This window comes from Halichondria panicea, chromosome 3, assembly GCF_963675165.1.
Source record: "Halichondria panicea chromosome 3, odHalPani1.1, whole genome shotgun sequence".
Taxonomy (NCBI): domain Eukaryota; kingdom Metazoa; phylum Porifera; class Demospongiae; order Suberitida; family Halichondriidae; genus Halichondria; species Halichondria panicea.
The window spans coordinates 2,493,360-2,514,389 of NC_087379.1; the positions used below are offsets into that span (position 1 = coordinate 2,493,360).

The 21,030-nt window shown below is 40.1% G+C and overlaps 3 protein-coding genes across 3 annotated transcripts in view; 1 reads left to right on the top strand and 2 right to left on the bottom strand.

The window, feature by feature from the left end:
• LOC135334403 (uncharacterized) overlaps positions 1-21,030 on the top strand; it is a 130,826-nt gene that overhangs the window by 94,783 nt on the left and 15,013 nt on the right. Inside the window, exons 2-4 of the mRNA XM_064529561.1 lie at positions 4,334-4,410; positions 4,600-4,896; positions 5,252-5,557. Of these exons, the coding sequence (XP_064385631.1) occupies positions 4,347-4,410; positions 4,600-4,896; positions 5,252-5,557 (667 nt within the window). The 5' untranslated portion in view covers positions 4,334-4,346. The remainder of the gene's footprint in view (positions 1-4,333; positions 4,411-4,599; positions 4,897-5,251; positions 5,558-21,030) is intronic.
• Positions 112-4,357, bottom strand: LOC135334387 (uncharacterized). Its single transcript, XM_064529541.1, has 9 exons — positions 3,810-4,357; positions 3,419-3,706; positions 2,750-3,151; positions 2,179-2,631; positions 1,639-1,923; positions 1,339-1,382; positions 973-1,278; positions 817-917; positions 112-759 (listed from the first exon to the last, which is right to left on the bottom strand). Exons 1-9 carry the CDS (start codon positions 3,883-3,885, stop codon positions 216-218), a joined length of 2,499 nt encoding a protein of 832 aa, XP_064385611.1. The 5' UTR covers positions 3,886-4,357; the 3' UTR covers positions 112-215.
• On the bottom strand, positions 11,521-20,880 carry LOC135333043 (uncharacterized). The gene is made up of 8 exons (XM_064527976.1): positions 20,853-20,880; positions 19,984-20,271; positions 18,906-19,307; positions 18,319-18,777; positions 17,768-18,052; positions 16,491-16,534; positions 13,480-16,430; positions 11,521-13,153 (listed from the first exon to the last, which is right to left on the bottom strand). Exons 1-7 carry the CDS (start codon positions 20,878-20,880, stop codon positions 16,149-16,151), a joined length of 1,788 nt encoding a protein of 595 aa, XP_064384046.1. The 3' UTR covers positions 11,521-13,153; positions 13,480-16,148.

Below are 21,030 nucleotides of genomic sequence, written 5' to 3' on the forward strand. Positions count from 1 at the left end.
TGTTCTTGAAGCCACAACATTTTGAGTTTCACTCTTAGCCTCAGCTTGTTCAGTGTAATGTTGTGTGTGTAGACTCCAAGTTTGTTTACATTTCACCCACAGGGTGGGAGATGTGATAATTCAATTAATTGTGACATTTAGTGCAAACACAGGAACAAAACAAATAGGTTTACTGTGTACATACTATGTATTGATCAGTTCTGTGCTCTTAATCATTAAATGTAGTAGTCTGACTCCTCCCGGCTTTCCTCTTGCTCTGATTCTGGTTCCACCTCCCCAAATCTGGGATAGTCGTAAATATGACGTCCAGACGCCCCATCTGGAGAGGACCCTCTGCCGCGACGAATGCTCTGATAGTTATTCGATAGAATGGTGTCTCTTTGGTTATCGCTGGTAGTCACAGTATAAGCTGGATTTTGTACGCAATTTAGGGAAGATTCCAATCTGGATGGTATTGGTTCCGAAGTATAATTCTTGGCAGATTCCGTTCCATTTGCCTCTGTTCTCTGGCTAGTACTGCTGTTTCCCATTCTGTTAGAACGAGTGTTTCTTAGTACGTGATGATTGGCTCTTCCAGCAAACGAAATTGCTCTTCTTCCTACAATGGAGTGGATTTGCGGGTACGAGTACGACTGCGGATCAATGGAAATTTCTGGGCTTGTGATTGGACGATGAGACGGTGTTACCATTTGTAGCGGAGGCTGAACATTACTTGACTCTTTGATTTTGTTTTTTTGTTTTCTACACTTGAGTACACACCTGTATATTATATAAACTTGCAGTGACTACACTGTTGCACATTGATTATTGTCTCACCGTATCAGTCCTGTTAAAATAGCCACCATTATTGCTAGAGTTAGCATTGCCAATAATACAATAGCCAGTGTTGTGAGCTGGTTCTCCTGTCTGGGCTGTCCCTGTAATATAAGCAATGATTGTGTGACTGTAGACAAAGTTACACGTTGCTCTTACCTCTATACAGCGCCCTTGAGCATCCCTTAGGGCACAGCTGGTATCAATCACCAACGTTGCATCGTTGAATGTCCTCACTCCCATAAGTCTACCGGCAGCAGAGCTGAGCAAATTCGATGCTGTCAGTTCTCCATCTTGGTCAGAAAACAACAAGTCCGAGCTCAAAGTAAGCATATTGTTATCGTCACATAACATGGTTGCCATGGTGAACTCGTCTAGCGTGATGTCACAGTTACATGTTTGGGAGAAGGTGGATCTTAGTTCACTTAGAACAGCTGTTTTAACGGCTTCTGTTGACACTGATACCTATATGGGGTAGAGAATTTAGTCTTTTATGTTTGTCACATTTTTGTTTTGTTTCCTTACACAATCCAGGCCATTTTCGGGACGGAGCTGGAGACTGAAGGATGCTGCATTGGCAGATAAGGTGAGTGTCTATATTGCTACTACTATGTAGTGGATACATTTCGGCAAGGAAAGAAATTTGAATTTGGTCAATCTAGGTTTATCCAATTTTGTCAATCCTTTCCATGCATGAACTGCGTATGCCTATCAACAATGCATTTGCAGTAAGATCGCGAGATAGAATCGCGTTTTAGTCTTCTATGTTTGTTGTACGTAATTATTATTTTGCTTGATACTGAAATTATGCTTGTACTAGCTTACCTTTTTCTGCAATATGTATCGACTTTGAGCTTTGTCGACCATCCGTTTCCATAGCAGTGCATGTGTACGTGCCGTACTCATTCACAAAGTCCAATTTCTCCACAGTATCGGAAATGTTAATATACAGTATGCTTGAAAAATTTGTTGTCATCACTTGGTATCCATTCTTATGCCAGTTCAGCTCCTGCGCGCTGCTGTTCTGTTGAGCTAGTGTGCATGATAGTGTTGAGCCTTCCTCATCACCAATACTGTAGTAGTATTTGCTGGCATTCACAGAAATCCGATCTGTAAATGTTATCATATAATTATTATAGTTGTTATTATCAATAGTAGGTATACATACCTGCCTAGTATAACTATACCAATGCATGGAGTTTTAATGTACTGTGCACTGCAGTTATTACTATAGCAGGGAAACAGTTGTTAAAATTCAGTTGGCCTATCCTTCTGTACTTCATCTTCTGTACTTCATCTTCTGTACTTCATTTTCGAGTATTATAGCTAAATGTGATACTGTTCTTTATGCATGCATCCACTCACCAGCCATTTCGATGTAAATGGTAGCTTCTCCAATTAGGAAGAACAGGAGTCGCATTCCACCATCTAGGAAATTCTGATAGCTTGTGTCACATTGTGTTATATCGAGCACCCTCTGTACATCCTCAGTCCTCACATAGAACTGGTACTCGTATATCCCCACATCCAGTGCCGTAGGTGAGAAAAAGATCAGATTTGCCTCCACTGTGCTGTCATTGATCAGCCTGTATTCACTGACTGTACTACCTCTGCTAGAAAGTCTATATGTAGTATCAAATATAATTTTTCCGTTGTGGAGTAGCTTGTAACTAAGTTCGAAGTTGTCTGAGAGTTGGTTATAGTCAATCCCTTGAATTGACTGCAGTGGTATCTGGATCATCACATATACTTGCTTTTTCTCAAAGAATTCATAATAGTGGGTACTTTTAGTTGGTTCAGCGGGAATCTGTTTAGTACCTGTATACAGCATAAGAGAATGTAAATGCCCTCGTATATAATGAGTCTTCATCATGTAATTACCATAATCATGTAGAAGGTAGACTGCATATAATGTTGTATACTGAATGCTGCTCACCTATGTTGACTTGAAATTCCACAGGACTGAAGATAGCGTACAGTCCTAGAGTACTCAGCACTATGTCACTGCATTGCCTGTTAATATCCCCCGCAATTCCCAGCATATTACCTTCAGTTTCGTTATTTCTATCAAAGCCTCTTGAAATGTAGAAATGTGACACACTCAGTACATACTCTCCAGTATCGGATTCTTGTGTTCTGTTGAAAGAAAGAGTAGGTTGATCTGAGTCTAGTGGCTGTGTAATGGGGACTCCATTGTAGCTCCATCTTGTTAAGACCCTCGTGTTGAGTAGTGGGCTCTTGTTGTCAGTGCTGTACTGCCTTGACACCTCACCTCTTAGAATGAGAGGTTTGGTAGGCTGTAGACTGACCGCAGTTCTCCCAATAGCTTCAACGTACCCTGTACAAAATGGGATATAGATTTTGGTGGCTTTGGTTAGAGTAGGCTGTGTAATATAGAAGATCGTTACTGAGTGTGTGCAACTTTTTACGTTTATACGATTTTCTAAGGGTGAGAAACACTTTGCTATAATTATGTATAGTGGCATCAGTTTTGCAGGAATGAAATCAAGGCTTTTGGTTCTTCACGAACATAAAATGTTCTGTAAGACTACTTTACTATACACACTATCAGTTCGAAGTAACTATAGCATTCTCTGGCGCCTACCTTGTGCTTCCAACAGAATGCTTCCTGTGCCTAGAAATCCTTCCTCTGTCTCCACATGACAGAACACCCTACCATATCGAGGGTGGTTGAATAGCGGCTTGTAAAAGGCATAAGGAGAGGTGGCAGTGGCCGAAACGTATTGTTCATTAACGGAGTGTGTCCATCGATAAAACAACGGCTCGTCTGGTTGAGGGGAGATACTGCAGTAGAGAGGCACTGAGTGGTATGGAGGTGTCAGTTCATCATTGAAGGTGGAGATGGTCACTTCATAGACTTTAGGCTGCTGAGCTGTGATTAACACGACGGGGAATTGATGTTTCAGTAGATATTATTACAACTATAGCTTACAGGGTATCTCTGTTGCTAGTTAGAATCCACAATTGCTACTCACCTTTAACCAATTTCAGTGTAATAACTACATGTATAAGTACTATAACATGTGTCCACTTCATGACCACTGCATGCATGCACGGGGTTCGATCTCTTTCACTCTACGTCTTTTTCTTTCTGTATTTTATGTACACTGATGCAGATGACTTTACTTCAATGCTAACGTGCAGCTTCTGTACTGCTCTATGACTAACCAATGTTTAGGTGTGTTGTAGTCTGTAGACACAACTTCAAAAGGTAGTTCTAATTTTCATGCCTCAGAGCCCAAACATGGATTTTGTCACAGCCAAGTTGAAGCCATGTGCATATGTCACCTTTCTTTCCAAACACCATTGCTGTACGTAGCTATAACGCTTCCTTTACTCTAATTGAGATGCTTTGGGTATATGCGTCACCGTTGCCAGTTTTTGGGAATGCTGCATTTTTGTGGTTGTTGTAGCAATGTGTTGACTCAGCTATTCACAAAAGTTCCAGCACCCTCCCACATAGAGCTACACATTGTCAAACTGTAGTTAGCTAGTACAGTGACTGTGCAGCCATGGCTCCCAGACTGAATGACATCATCACTGTGGTCCTGGCCCTGTGCTGCTGTTCCCATGGAGGTGAGCAGATGTGAATATGTTTATAGAGCCCTTTGTCTTGACAAAAAGAAATGTATAAGCAATGAATCACTTTAAACCTTAAACTTCATTATGACAGTACGTACCACCTAGAAACAGTATTTAGTGGTCAGTCAGAATTTAATCTTAACCAAACGTGCCCACCCACACACATGCACTCCTTGCCTGCAGCAATTCTCTCTGAACCAACATCACAGATCGCATTCGAGGGTGAAGTTTCCGTCTTCAGTTGCCACTCGAATGAGACTCTCTTCTGGCAGATAAATGGACAGATATACGATTTCTCACTGGCTTCCGATTTGAAAATTAGAGGCTTTGTCTTCTCTGATACGTACGACGAAGGATCGGTTGTTCGGAGCATTTCTGTGGTTGGTAACAAAGAGACAAACAACACCCTCATCACGTGTATCAGTGTGGACCAAGACAATCGTGTCATTATCAGTGGAAATGCAACACTCACAGTACTAGGTGAGTTTAATAGCGCAGTCGTTCAAATTAACTGAAGCCTTTTCTCCCATTGTTAGTAAAATTGATCAAACTATGTATACCATATTCAAGAAGCCCGTGTAAATGTAACTCTATATAATTGTAGTTGTTGTACTTCACAGAGTATCATCATTATATCATTCAGAGTATAGTTGGATTTTCTATTGTGAATACTGTTGTGACACCTCTGTTATGAAGAGACCACTTCCTTATTGAAAGTATCCCCCTCTAAATCATCAGTCCATAGCCATTATGCTGTTCACGCCACATAAATACTAGTAATGTAGAATGTAGAGCATCCAATCTCGTAAATATGTGTACTTATTCCACGCTGCAGGGTCCCCGTCCAATGTGACTCTAACTCTGACGGATTCCAACTCATTCAAGCTTACATGGCAGAGTCCGTCCACACCTGTTGGCTATGAGCCCCATAACTACACAGTAACCGTGCAGTACAAAGACAGTGCCACTCAGACAAACACGGAATCATTTACTGTACAAAGTACCAATGAAACTGATTATGTGTTCGATTATGCGGTGTCAACTGAGCTGTCAAGTTGCTCGCAGTTTGTGTTTAGTGTTGTTTCAAGTGGCGTGATGGGTGACAGCCAACCAGTTAGGGTGACCTGGGAAATGCCATTGGGTGAGTGTACACCTTTAAATGACCTTTTCGTGTTTTAGTATTGTGTATGTAGAGCTCATGCATACTGAAAACTATGCATTGTCTTGTACCACTATGTTGTCACTATTATCTTATCAGTCCTATAATTTTAGGATTACCATAGTGAAAGTTCTCATGACCTATACAAGATAAGCATGATTGGTTGATAGTAAACTCATACAAATTGACAACAGAAAAGTGGCTCTTGTATAGAGTACAATCATCCTGTTTATAGTAACGGCACTGGACAACTTTCTCTATTATTTGGTTTACATGTATGTAGTAGCAACATTTTGGTATAAATGCTTTCTCTCTTTCTTGGTGTAGATGCCTTCCTCCCCATTGAAGACCTTCAGTGCCGCCTGCAGCTCAACAGTGATGACAGCACCACTGTACTGGTCCAGTTTACAGTGAGTGCATGTACATTGTTGGAGTGCTTTATTTAACGAGTGTTGGTTGCAAGCGTGCGCTTGCTAATGCCTCTCGCCATGTTATGCTTTCGCTCAAAAAGTATTAGTGTTATAGAAGTTTCTAATGAATTTTATATTATCTATATAAAGTCACTGAGAAGAAAAGACTTATTTACATGCATCTATTGTTGTATTATGTGGCTTACCAGGACCTCAAGAAAGAAGTTGATTCTTCTAGGATCTGTATATAGTATCTAAGATATGTATATAGTATCTAAGAAAAGACTTGTGTACATGCATATTGTTATCTATAATTATTGTTATATATGGTAGTGTTTTGTGGCTTACCAAGCCTTCAAGAAAAAGATGATTCTGCCAGGAGGATCTGGATCTGGATCACACGTGGGGAATGAACACGCATGCGCATTACATCCACAGGAATAATTAAAGGGTGTGTCCAAAGAGATCAATTTCACAAATGGCTACTGCACTGCATGCTAGCTAGCTGTTTTAACAGATATTTTCTGAGTCTTGTAGCTAACAAAAAGCTAGCGCTTTAGTGCAAGGCTAACTCATATGTTGAATAGAAAGTTTGTGCGGACAGATGATGCTATGCTATGAAAGATTCTAAAGAGACTGCAACAGCCTTCAATGTGAGTCAAACTAGCCATAACTCGAGAAAGAAGCTTTAGTTTGCTAATCCACGAATCAAAATCCAAGAGAACGTGGCTAGAAGCCTATAGAAGCTGTTAGTTTTCGTCGCATTGCAACCGTTGAGCAGTTACAGCTGGAACAGACACACAGACAGACACACACACACAGTCAGCTTTACCGTATCCCTCGTGCGGCTACGCCTCGAGGCATAATTAGGGGATTTCCCAGGTACTATTTGCAGCTGCCCTTTTACGGTAATGTATAATGACAGTAGCAGGAATGTAAAGTATTACCTAAGGCCGCTCCATTGGTTTTAAATTTGAACAACCACTATAAAAAAGTATTACTACCGTATATGCTCGATCAGAGGCCGCTCTTGTATAAAGGCTGCACTACTCAAAATAATAGTAGCCTCCCTTGCAAAACATTTAGTAGCCGCTTTCAAATAGTAGCCCCAGTGAAATAGTAGCCCCAGTGAACTTTGACTATAGCATTTCTGCACGTGGCAGCCAAAAAAATTATCAATCTAGCTACATGTACGTAGCTACTAGGTATACAGGTAGCAGCTTGTTAGTACTTCACAAAGACTTTCTCATGGCAGAGTTCAAGTTTATGCAGGTGAAAAGAACTTTTTATGACAAACTAAAGGTTGTTGAATTAGCTGGAGCTAATAAACGGCGCTCTTAAACAGTGGTCTCTTAACTCTACCAGAAAAATAAACATTTAGTACCCGCGGCTCCTAATCAAGCATTTGTCATTAGAATGCAGAAGTTCCCTATAATCTATGCAGATTAAAATTAGAAATTATCATATAGCTCTACTGCTCACACACCCACATCCACCAGGGTTTCATAAAAAGGGGGGGGGGCGCCCTGGGATTTTACATCCCCAGCTAAAATCGCCCCCCCCCCCCCCTAGAAATCTGAAAAATTAATGATGTCACAACAATATTTCTCCTTAAAAACATGTGTGTATCACACACACTCTGATAGCCTAACCTGCCATAGTTGGCATCTCATCCCCACCTGTGCATGTGCATATAACAGGACAATCTCCAGTATAGTAAAATTTCATAGTAGTTTGAAACACAAATTGCACCTCAGATAGTAAAAAATTTTCCCGAAATCGACCCCGAACCCCCTAAATTCAACGTTTTCCGCTAAAATGTTGTATGGAAAATCCTGTATGAAACCCTGCCCACCCAACCACATATACACACACACACACACAATTCTCAGATCTCTGTCATTTTCAGTCAGCCACTTACTCGTTTTCCTAGTGGCTGAGTCGGACACACTGACCTTTGTGGGCGGGACAGACAGGGACGTTGAGGGGCAGCTGGGTGATTTGAAGCTGGGTGATTTGAAGCTGGATCTGAGTGTCTATTATCGAGTGAGGGTGAAGAGTCAGCTGGAGGGTGGAGAGATGATTAATGCACCAAGTACTCTCTGTAGCTCAGGTATAGAGTTGTGTGAGTCGTTGTGAGTCCTAAAATGTTTTTAATTATTTCACTTACAGAGTTTAGTAAGACACCACCCGCTACTGGATCCCTATCTGTGCCCACTGGTGGTAAGTAATGAGATTATCTATGAACCACAAACATGCATATGACTAGCCAGTTGCCATTACCTATAAAGCACCTAAAGCCATTGCTTGGCAACTATAGCTGCTAGTCAGGCTTCATTGTGGGTTCAGTCTATCACAGTTTTTTAATCGATGTTGGCAAGCAAGGAATTTTCCTTAATATTTAACTTTGCAGGTGACCAGTCGTCTCTTCTGGTTGGCATAGTGATTGGCTCTGTTTTTCTGCTTCTTACTATAACTGTTTATGGGATTTCATTAGTAGTACTGTGTACGTGTATGAAAAAACGAAAATAGCATTTCGTGATAGTAGCTACTAATAATTATTATTATCATGCTTGCCTAAAATTTAATGTTAGTCCTACTATAATAATTATAGTGATTGGTTCTGTTTTTCTGTAACTGTTTATGGGGTTTCATTATTAGTAGTACTGTGTACGTGTATCATTTCGTGTTAGTACCTTTTTTATATTATTCATGCTTTTTGCCTAAAATAATTATTGTATACTGTCTGACTTGATTCCAAGCCGCGTGGATATAGACAGAGCAGGGCGGTGGCTGGGTAGGCAAGTTAACCTCAATTCCATGCAGGAGGAAAGAGAACTGTGTCAGTAAATTTTATTATCAGTCACGTTACATGTCACACAATCATGTATATAATTATGCTTGGCATATGTAAAAGCTGGAATGGAATATGGAACGGAATTAGTATCAGTAGGTCGTGTTCAGACTGCTCTATTTCTGCAGGGAAAGGCCAGTCATCAAGAAACTGACTGGACAGATAGCTTAGTTAGCCTTTTATGACACCCTGTAGGAACAAGGATCAACAACTTGCACACACTGTTGCACAACTCAACTTTATTGAGACCTGAGTATATTATATGAATTTTGCAACCCACTGTATTGGAAATGTATGGCAAAGGCTTGGTTATATATACGCTTGTGACTGTTATATTATAGCCAACTTAATAAAAGTACTAGTAATAGTTGTACCATGGATATCAAGGGGTGTATTGGATTTGTACTATGAGGGCAGTTCTATGTATTCTCCGAGGGAATACATAGAACTGCATGAGGTACAGTAGAACCTCGATTATCCAGACACCTTGGTTCTAGAGGCAGGCCGGATAATCGAAGTGATAAATCACGCCTTGATCCACCCACTTTATTGATAAACAGCAGTGCCACATGGTTATCTGCGCATGCGCAGAAGATAAGCAGACCTGTCTCCATATACAGTAACAGCTGCAATACGCATGCGCATTTCAGGGACACATCCCTAAAATTGCAATAGGTGTTCATAGTATATCTGCGTATTAATTGTATACTACAGTAGAACCCATTATCCGGCCCTCCATTATCCGAACCTCGATTATCCAGCTTGGAATTTTCTTTTTTTAAAAGCTGTTATCCAACCCATTTACAACTGAGTAGCAGTAAACACTCTTTGATCCCTGCAGCAGTGCATGCACTGTGCACATTTTGTGTGAGTGTGCTTGCACTTGACAAACCACATTTACAACTTCAGACATGCACCCACACATTTTTTGCGTTCCAACAAATTTTGTCTCAGTAGTCTTCTTTGGGTCCTTAAAGGGTGGAGGGAGGTCGTCAGGCTGACCACAGCCAATGTACCCTAGGATATATGAATGTACACGGTACATGGGATTTGTACCCTGGAGTATCCTGAGAGTTTCAATAGATATATTCCTTAGTGTCAGAGCACATCATGGTACAAGTACAAATGTTCACCTTAATGCATGCCTATTTTCCGTTCCATATTCCATTCCATTCTGCATTCCAGCTTTAGTAGACTATTGTATATGCTGTCCCCCTTACACTATAGCTGTATCAGGAGTTCAGGAGTGCACATTGTACAAGGAAATATATATATGGAGTTGAATTAGTATAGTGGCATTGTGCATGACCAGACTATTGAGTTGTTGCTTCAGGATATAGTTATGTATAGTGTTTTGGTTATGTGTAGTGTTAAATTTCCACCTCTGAATTGTTATTCAATGTTGATTACTGTCATCACCATGCATGCCTTTCACTGAATGTACTTGTACAATGTGGTTGCCTCCGAAGCCTTTCTGTCCTGAAAGTGAATGGGGATTTTCCCTAGTACTCCCCCTGACAATACCACACATTAATAGTACAACCTATGATGGTTAGACAATTACCTTTTGTTGCTGTAGCTGATTTTTGCTTCTCAGTATCGTGTGAACTGTCTGACATGAATTGATAATAATTATTGTATGATTAGTTGGGCGTGGCTTGACTGTCCCTGACGGGGGTCGGGTTGCATGGGATTTGTTCTGCTGCATTATGTAACACTGCTATAAATATTATTATTCTCAAGTGGGTGTTAACCGACATGATGACGTGTAGACCATAGCATACACTGCATGCAGTTTCGCAACTAGATGCAAACGGAAGTGTAACCAAGCACGTGAAAAATGCTTCAATCTGATAGCTATAGGGCGCCACTATAGTGGCGCTAGAACAAATCCCAGATAGGCTTGTAACCCGACCTCCCATCAGGGACGGTCGGGCCACGGCCAACTCACTTTTCATGCACCCATCTATATATACCGTATAGAGGGTAATTTTTGTGGGGCAAAATATTCGTGGTTGAAGGTATGACCACGAATATTTTACCCACGAATGAAGCGACCTTGCCTACCTTTACCTGCAGTGCAAGCAGCAACCACGAAAATAATATCCACAAAATGACTAAAACTGCTCAACCATGAATATTTTGTCCCCCGAAAATTACCTGCTATACAGTAGCTAGTCTGGTCCTTTCGCACAGTGAGTGTGCATGGCCAGAATTTCTATGACTTGCACGTATACATATAACAGCACTAAGTTTGCTTGAAAATGTTTGTAGTAATTCTTATGACGCATGCACACTGTATTATAATTATGTGTATCCCAATCACTAACTGATTTTAGCCTATTCTGTAGCTGCACGACAAATAATTATGGTGTGTGTATGTGTGTGTGTGTGTGCATGGAACGCAAAATTGTTCAAACAATCCCTTAATAGACAATCCCTTAATAGAGTTAATTCGCTATTCGATTTGCTAACATGCACGATACTGAAATCAAACGTATAAGAATCGAATAATTTACTGAGTGCATGTGCGTGCGCATGCACCAATCTTTAGGAATTTCTGCAGGATCTGTATAATAATTATATAGGGTATATATAGTACAATAGATAATTGTGCAGGCGCATGCATGCATGCCCATTTTCGATTGCTTTAATTATACAACATACATGCACTTCAAGTGTTGCCATAGAAAGAATAATTATTTACATACGTGCACGAGCACTAATTATAATCTGGAAATTTAAAAGCAGATCTGTATATACATGTAGATCTAACAAATAAAACAATTTAACCATGCATGCAAGCTAACAAAATCAGAGCTTATGTCGATTACGAACGTTGTTGCTGCCTAGCTGGAGCTGGTTGCTGGGGGGGCCTTGTTGCTGCAAAGCTGGAGCTGGTTGCTGCGGACCTTGTTGCTGCAAAGCTGGAGCTGGTTGCAAAGCTGGAGCGTTGATAGTATGTAAAGCCGCAATCATAAGTTTCCCCATTTTAATTTCTTTATCAACTTTATCCAAATCCTTCCACGCTCTAAGTTCACCATCGATTCCATTAGTAGCTAAGTATTCTCTATTTGCCTTTACTAACTGCTCTATGATGTTGTTGGCACCTGCATGGTTTCGATAGAGTTTGTAGGTGATAGCAGCACCGATAAACACGAGGACAGTCTGGTTGATGCTGAACAAGCGTGCAGGTGCATTATCAATAGCCAAGTTGATGGGTATAATAACGAAGAGCCCTACCACAAATACCATAAAACAGGACAAGAAAAATGATATAAGACTCATAATTGTCAGTACAACAGGATGTGGCACTTTATATGCAGGGCAACACTTTTGATGTGTGCAACAACTCCAATTCCAGCATATCTTACATATTATATCATCAGTCCACAAAGAAAAGAGCGACCACCGACAGAAGGGGACCAAACAAATGAAGGGACAACACAAACACACAAGGCAAATACAAAGGCAGTTATTACAAATTCCAAAGCAGGCTTTGCAGCACTTATTTGAAGCAAGTCTCTGAAATATCTGAAAAAGATTATAATATGCAGCCTTGAACGTCACATAAAAGATAAGAATTATCACTGCATAGAATATAAAAATGCTAGCAGCATGATGTGGAGTTTGGATGAAGCTAATTAGGATGTGGTAAGAGTGAACAACAATACAGGACGCAGGTGCTATACCGATATGATACCACTTTCCTCTACGCACACCACAACGTTTACAAATCATTCCTACTACCATGACCCCAAAAATCAACAAATCGTAGACAAGCATGAGCGATGGAATAGAATATTCGAGTTTAAAAGCTAAACTTACATTACCGTATTTTGACTCATTTTGATTTGGCTTAAAGAAGATTTCCGGAAACATTTTAGTATTCCGATTGATAATTGCTACTATGTCCAATGCTATCACGTACACAACGAACGATACTGAGCATATCACTAAAATAACAATGTACATATTCCTTGTTGACACTTTAATGCTGTCCATATCATGTATGTTATCATCTTCTTGGTCAGCATTTCCGTTAGGTTGTTCTAGAAATTTTCTTAGTTTTTTGAAGAACCCTTTTGAGTCATTTTCAACTAAATGATGTGACAGCCAATAGAAAAAAAACATCACGACTAGAGGAAAGACAAATTGAAAGGCAAATCCGTAGTTTGTAAAGTGTTGTCCTTGTATAATTGCTATGTTCTCACCATTGTGAAACATCTTCAGTGTCATAAGGTTCTCTCCTTTGGCACTGTAGCTATCCGTAATTGGAGAACGAATTTTCTGCTGCATTGCAAACAGCTTTAACTATAAAACAAACAATGCAGTTTATATAAATAAATAAACATACCCTGTATAGAATAGCCTAATTAATAATTATAGCTACCGTATCACTATATTATCACTATATATAGCTGATGTTTAGCAAGAAGTGAATTTTGTGAGTTTTGATCACTTTGCAAAAATAAAATCGCCAAAACTACTTGTATGATATCACGATCCTTTCTAGAACGCAACATCAATGATTTAGCTCATTCATGCACCAAGGCTTTCCATGCACCTACTATAGTAATACGGCACATATTAAACTCTCTGACAAGTATATATGAGCAGCAATTATCATTATGGCTTACTCTTTGAGTCAGTAGCTTTATCATGTCAAGATCAGCGTTCATACAGTCTGGCTGCAGGTATAGAGAAACCTTTGTCTCCCGGAAATCAGAGTCAGAAAACAGTAGAGATGTGTACTGAAGCGACTGGACAGGTTGGAACAAGTAGAAAGTGGACTGTGTCCAAAACCAGGTCTGGTTGGGGGAAGTTAGAGAATAGTCAGTGGAGCCATTTCCAGACATGTTTCTCGTAAAGTAGTATATCACTGTCACAAAAACTGGATTGGATGTATCGGGTGGGAAGAAGGCACGTTGGAGATTAAATCGATTCTTGTCACTCGCTATTATCTCATTCACAAGCACATCGTAACACTTTGAGCACACATTCTCTCCTGGTTCACAACTAGTGCTTCCAACATCAGCAGTGACAGATGTAGTCAGAACTAGGAAAAATAACAAAATCACGAATAGTTGTGACATTATTGCAGACACTAGCTTTATAAGGCCAGGCTAATAGTTTCTCATCAGATGAGGCCATGATGTCATTATTCATTATTCATTATGCTGACAGTACAATATTTTAATGATGTTCATGCACAAACAAACATTACATCATCAGTAATTGGTTTCTATTTTGAAATGTGGGTGGGTGTAACTCATTAATTGTAGACCACACCCTGATATACAATAGGTGTGGCTCATTAATTTAGGCCACACCCCAAAAATAATGAATACCGTATTTATCGGACACTTCTAATTACCCCGGACACTCTTTTAGGCAATTTTCGTTGTTCTAATACAACGGACACTCACTCCAGTGCTTTAAATATCCGGACAATACTTTGAAAAGTTGAGTTACATTCACAGACGGCAAGTATGTCTTAGAGTGCTGCAGTTAGATAGCTTTGAGTAGCTAGTTTTAGATAGCTAGTGCAGTCGCACACTGTTCTATTAATAAACTTAGCTAGCTCGCATGCAGCTGCTTGCTTGTTCTAATTATTCCAGACACTTCGCGTGGTCTATAAAAATATGTTCCAATTATACCCGGACATAATTATTTCCAAAATAATTAGTTTTGTTGTCCGATAAATTAGAAGATAGCTATACGGTAATAAACTTTTTGGGAGGAAGGCTAAAAGTGATGAGGGGGCTGATGAGAAACTACTAATCTACTTTGCCTAGCCTAATAGATCAGCGACTGGGACCTTCAATTATTGCTGAATCAGCTAAAACGCAGCCACGCCCACAATTTTTAATATGTTGTGTGTAAAAATTCAGTTTTCAGCTACCGGTGTCATAAAATTTTGGGCCCCCATGTTTCCCCAGGGGGTCCATTCTGTTAAAATTCTAGGCCCCCAACTGTGAGATTAGGCCCCCTCTTTTCTGCTATCCTTTTCTGCACGATAGAACAAAGATGAACGAAGTTAAATAGATATAATATTATGGTAAGGTTAGCTCTATTAGTTGACAAAGCATCAAAGAGACATGCATGCAAAGACTCTGTACAAAAGTACTAGCAAAAATGTTAGCTATCATGGAATTCAAAGTGAAGGAAGATTTACCTTCAAGTTACTCATGCTTATACCTATATAACAGTTAAATGCTTTGATGCAGTTCTGCAATGTTGGATCTGCCTGTAAGACAATCGATGTTGTGCATACTGATATAGCTATCGCCATAAATTATTTACAACTTCGTGCTAGCTTCGCCATTCCAACTTTCCCAGCAGGACAACACATGGTAGTGTTATCCCCCGAACGGCTGGCTGCCAAAGGAGGCGAAATTTTGTGAAATCACAATAATTATAAAGCACACGATTTTCAGTGCAAAGACAACAATTCATATCTTCTTCCGTATGTTTTCCTTGGAAGAAGATCGATGTAAATTGCTTTGGAGATGCTCCAGTATATAGCATCACTAGCTCAGCTCTCAATATGGAATCATAGAGAGAATAAGAGAGAGACTCTTTTATCTATGGTGGAATCACAGTACATGCATGTAATAAATGCACAAGCAAGTGAGCCTGCCCACTTATTAGACTGATCGAGCTAGTTTCTCTTGTGTAAAACTCATTGTTTGAAGCTTTTTGGAGTAACCCAGCTGACCAATTCGGGACAGTTGGCCCCTATATGCTTCGTGCTGCATGAGGCCTGATTCATGGAATGGTCTGTGACCAGCCGGTCGACCAGTTGCATGAAATGTGTGTGTGTACATGTGAGGAGAGCTTCATTCAGCAACTGGCACTGCATAGACTGTAAATATATATAGCTGATTTTATATGTTGTTGAGAATACACATTCAATGCTCATAAATAATAATTATTACTGCAACATTAACAGCGCTGTTAAGGGGGGGGCCTAGAATGTTAAAATTCTAGGCCCGGGGGGCCTAAAATTTTATGACACCGGTACTTATCTTTTTTAGTTCTAAAAACGGTGTTCTAAACCTTCCTTTTAGCTCTTAATTCTTAGTGTAGTATAGGTAGTTCAAAGGCTTATGCAGACATACATTTCCTCTGGGAGGGAGCATCGTGTTCTATATAATAGTTAGACACTGTTTAGGAAGTTTCTACGTGATTTAGAAGCCCAAAGGGCGTTCTCCTGTCTGGGCTGTCCCTATATAAGCAATGATTGTGTGACTATAGACAAAGTTACATGTTGCTCTTACCTCTATACAGCGCCCTTGAGCATCCCTTATAGGGCACAGCTGGTATCAATGAACAACGTTGCATCATTGAATGTCCTAACTCCCGCAAGTCTACTGGCAGCAGAGCTGAGCAAACTCGATGCTGTCAGTTCTCCATCTTGGTCGGAAAACAACAAGTCCGAGCTCAAAGTGAGCATATTGTTATCGTCACATAACATGGTTGCCATGGTGAACTCGTCTAGCGTGATGTCACAGTTACATGTTTGGGAGAAGGTGGATCTCAATTCACTTAGAACAGCTGTCTTAACGGCTTCTGTTGACACTGATGCCTGTATGGGGTAAAGAATTTAGTCTTTTATGTATTTCACATTTTTGCTTTGTTTCCTTACACAATCCAGGCCATTTTCGGGACGGAGCTGGATACTGAAGAATGCTGCATTGGCAGATAAGGTGAGTGTCTATATATATTGCTACTACTGTGTAGTGGGTAAATTTCAGCAATTAAGGAAAGAAATTTGAATTTGTCCAATCTAGGTTTATCCATTATTTTGTCAACCCTTTCCATGAACTGCGTACGCCAATCAACAATGCATTTGCAGTAAGATCGCCAGATAGAATTGCCAATTATTTTGCCTCATTTTCCAAATTAACCCTTTCCCGGCTTTGGACGACATATGTCGTCCAGCAGACCGAGATTATTCAAAAATTTGCTGTGCGGGCTATGTTGGAGCTATGCACACGCTGTAGGTACCAGCACATGCGCATTGAGCTGCTCTTTCATGTGGTATTTTCAACATCTTGCTTCGAGGTACGCTTTGTGCAGTACTGTCGAAAGAAAAGTGACCGTTTGATGATGACTTCAAGATCTTTGTAGTACAACCTCAGTGGGGCTCTAGAGCTGCTAGACAGTGAGAATATCGATGCTTATGGCCTTGTAGAGTGAGAGGACAGTGACTGGGATCGTAGCTAGGTAGGAAGCTACCTCAAGCTAAAAAATAAAGAGCCTGAGGAGCCTGAAGGAGCTGGACCAAGTTTCTGGATCTGGTAAGTCTAGAGTAGCATTTGTACAACATACTGTATTCTGATAGCTTCAGGATAGCTTCAGTATAGGTTTGCTTAGGCTAGTTAGTACAGCAGTGGATATCACGAGCCACCATTGAACTTGTCAACGTGTGTGTAGGTGAAGAACGTTTCCCGGGAAAAGGGCGTCTGCTGATACGACCTCGCAGAGAAGTTTCGGCAGATCCTGATCGAACTATGTCACCGTGAGAACATTGAGAACACTTACTTAGTGTCTATAGTCACTTTGTGCCTTCGTATAATATTGTTTGTGTACATAATTGTGAATGTTTGTAAAAATCGCTAATTAGTTGGGGGTGGTCAGTTGCTAGGTAACGATGATGATGTCATGGTACCCCCGGGGTCTGGGCTACCTGTGGGAAATAGTTACGAGTGATTTCAATGTATGGTTCATAAGATATGGATTTTTAAAGAAAAACATGTATTTATTCTGTATTATTTTGTTTTAATTAAAGCCGGGAAAGGGTTAATTGCTCGCCAAATTTCCCACTATAATTTTATATACGGTTTAGTCTTCTATGATTGTTGTACGTATAATTATACGATTATTTTGCTTGGTACTGAAATAGTGCTTATACTAGCTTACCTTTTTCTGCAACATGTATCGACTTTGAGCTTTGTCGACCATCCGTTTCCATAGCAGTGCATGTGTACGTGCCGTACTCGTTCACAAAGTCCAATTTCTCCACAGTATCCGAAATGTTAATATATAGTATGCTTGAAGAATTTGTTGTCATCACTTGGTATCCATTCTTATGCCAGTTCAGCTCCTGCGCGCTGCTGTTCTGTTGAGCTAGTGTGCATGATAGTGTTGAGCCTTCCTCATCACCAATACTGTAGTAGTACTTGCTGGCATTCACAGAAATCTGATCTGTAAATGTTATCATAAAAATTAATAGTTGTTATCATAAATAGTAGGTATACATACCTGCTTAGTATAACTATACCAATGCACAGAGTTTGAATGTACTGTGCACTGCAGTTATTACTAGCAGGGAGAATTAAAAGTTGTTAAAATTCAATTGGATTTTACGTTGGCCTATCCTTCTGTACTTCATCTTTTGTACTTCATCTTCTGTACTTCATTTTCGAGTATTACAGCTAAATGTTATACAGTAACTGCATGCATCCACTCACCAGCCATTTTGATGTAAATTGTAGCTTCTCCAATTAAGAAGAACAGGAGTCGAATCCCACCATCAAGGAAATTCTGATAGCTTGTGTCACATTGTGTTGTATCGAGCACCCTCTGTACATCCTCATTCCTCACGTAGAACTGGTACTCGTATATCCCCACATCTGTTGCCTTAGGTGAGAAAAAGGTCAGATTTGCCTCCACTGTGCTGTCATTGATCAGCCTGTACTCACTGACTCTACTGGTATAACCTCTGCTAGAAAGTCTATATATAGTATCAAATATAATTTTTCCATTGTGGAGTAGCTTGTAACTAAGTTCGAAGTTGTCTGAGAGTTGGTTATAGTCAATCCCTTGAATTGACTGCAGTGGTATCTGGATCATCACATATACTTGCTTTTTCTCAAAGAATTCATAATAGTGGGTACTTTTAGTTGGTTCAGCGGGAATCTGTTTAGTACCTGTATACAGCATAAGAGAATGTAAATGCCCTCGTATATAATGAGTCTTCATCATGTAATTACCATAATCATGTGAATGTAGAAGGTAGACTGCATATAATGTTTTATACTGAATGCTGCATGCTCACCTATGTTGACTTGAAATTCCACAGGACTGAAGATAGCGTACAGTCCTAGAGTACTCAGCACTATGTCACTGCATTGCCTGTTAATATCCCCTGCAATTCCCAGCATATTACCTTCAGTTTCGTTATTTTTATCAAAGCCTCTTGAAATGTAGAAATGTGACACACTCAGTACATACTCTCCAGTATCGGATTCTTGTGTTCTGTTGAAAGAAAGAGTAGGTTGATCAGATTCTAGTTGCTGTGTAATAGGGACTCCGTTATAGCTCCATCTTGTTAAGACCCTCGTGTTGAGTAGTGGGCTCTTGTTGTCAGTGCTGTACTGCCTTGACACCTCGCCTCTTAGAGTGAGAGGTTTGGTAGGCTGTAGACTGACCGCAGTTCTCCCAATAGCTTCAACGTACCCTGTACAAAATGGGATAGATTTTGGTGGCTTTGGTTATGAGTATAGCTAGGCTGTGTAATACATTAAAAGATCGTTACTGAGTGTGCGCAACTTTTTACGTTCATACGATCAAAAGTGATCGCTATACATGCATTGTAGCAGCATCAGTTTTTGCAGGAATGAAATTAAGGCTTTTGGTTTCTTCACGAACATAAAATGTTCTATAAGACTACTTGACTACCGTATATCTTCTAATTTATCGGACACTTCTAATTACTCGGACACTCTTTTGGGCAATTTTCGTTGTTCTAATACAACGGACACTCCAGTACTTTAATATTACATTTGTTCTAAATATCCGGATAATACCTTGAAAAGTTGAGTTACCTCATAGACGGCAAGTAAGACTTGGAGTGCTGCAGTTAGATAGCTTTGAGTAGCTAGTTTTAGATAGTTAGTGCAACTATTCAGTCGTACCTTGTTCTATTAAACTTAGCTAGCTCGCATGCAGCTGCTTGCTTGTTCTAATTATTCCGGACACTTCGCATGCTCTATAAAAATCTGTTCCAATTATACCTGGACAATTTTCAAAATAATTATTTTTTGCTGTCCGATAAATTAGAAGATATACGGTATACACACTATCAGTTCGTCACAAATTAACTAGTAATACCTATAGCATTCTCTGGTGCCTACCTTGTGCTTCCAACAGAATGCTTCCTGTGCCTAGAAACCCTTCCTCTGTCTCCACATGACAGAATACCCTACCATATCGAGGGTGGTTGAATAGCGGCTTGTAAAAGGCATAAGGAGAGGTGGCAGTGGCCGAAACGTATTGGTCATTAACGGAATGTGTCCATCGATAAAACAACGGCTCGTCTGGTTGAGGAGAGATGCTGCAGTAGAGAGGCACTGAGTGGTATGGAGGTGTCAGTTCATCGTTGAAGGTGGAGATGGTCACTTCATAGACTTTAGGCTGCTGAGCTGTGATTAACACGACGGGGAATAGATATTATTACAACTATATAGCTTACAGGGTATCTCTGTTGCGAGTTAGAATCCACAATTGCTACTCACCTTTAACCAATTTCAGTGTAATAGCTATATGTATAAGTACTATAACATGTGTCCACTTCATGACCACTGCATACATATGTACGGGGTTCGATCTCTTTCACTCTACGTCTTTTTTCCTAACTATTTTATGTACACTGATGCAGATGACTTTACTTCAATGCTAACGTGCAGTTTCTGTACTGCTCGATGGCTAACCAATGTTTAGGTGTGTTGTAGTCTGTAGACACAACTTCAAAAAGTGGTTTTAATTTTCATGCCTCAGAGCCCAAACATGGATTTTGTCACAGCCAAGTTGAAGCCATGTGCATATGTCACCTAAACACCATTGCTGTATACGTATCCTTTACTCTAATTGAGATGCTTTGGGTATATGCGTCACCATTGCCAGTTTTTGGGAATGCTGCATTTTTGTGGTTGTTATAGCAATGTGTTGACTCAGCTATTAAATTTCCACAGCGTCCTCCCACTAGCTGGGCGTAGCCCGGCACCCGTTCCCAACGGGTGGCCGGGGGACATTCTTATATAGGATTTGTACTGCTGCACTGAGGAGTGCAGCCCAATCAGATAGCAGTATTTCTAAGATAACGATATTCATAACCGGACGTGCAGTTTATAATTTTATTCATAACCAAATAGAGCAGCATCTGCGGTTTATAATTTTATTCA

Bases quoted from the DNA above. Each gene is read 5' to 3' on its own strand.
- LOC135333043 (XM_064527976.1), bottom strand. From the start codon at position 20,880: ATGTCCCCCGGCCACCCGTTGGGAACGG. The intron at 19,308-19,983 runs GTAGGCACCAGA...CATTTTGTACAG, and splicing joins CATTCTGTTGGAAGCACAAG to GGTACGTTGAAGCTATTGGG. The intron at 18,778-18,905 runs GTGAGCATGCAG...TGCTGTATACAG, and splicing joins GGAATTTCAAGTCAACATAG to GTACTAAACAGATTCCCGCT.
- LOC135334387 (XM_064529541.1), bottom strand. From the start codon at position 3,885: ATGCATGCAGTGGTCATGAAGTGGACACATGTTATAGTACTTATACAT. The intron at 1,924-2,178 runs GTGAGTGGATGC...TAACATTTACAG, and splicing joins CATTTACATCGAAATGGCTG to ATCGGATTTCTGTGAATGCC. The intron at 760-816 runs GTGAGACAATAA...TATAATATACAG, and splicing joins ATTTTAACAGGACTGATACG to GTGTGTACTCAAGTGTAGAA.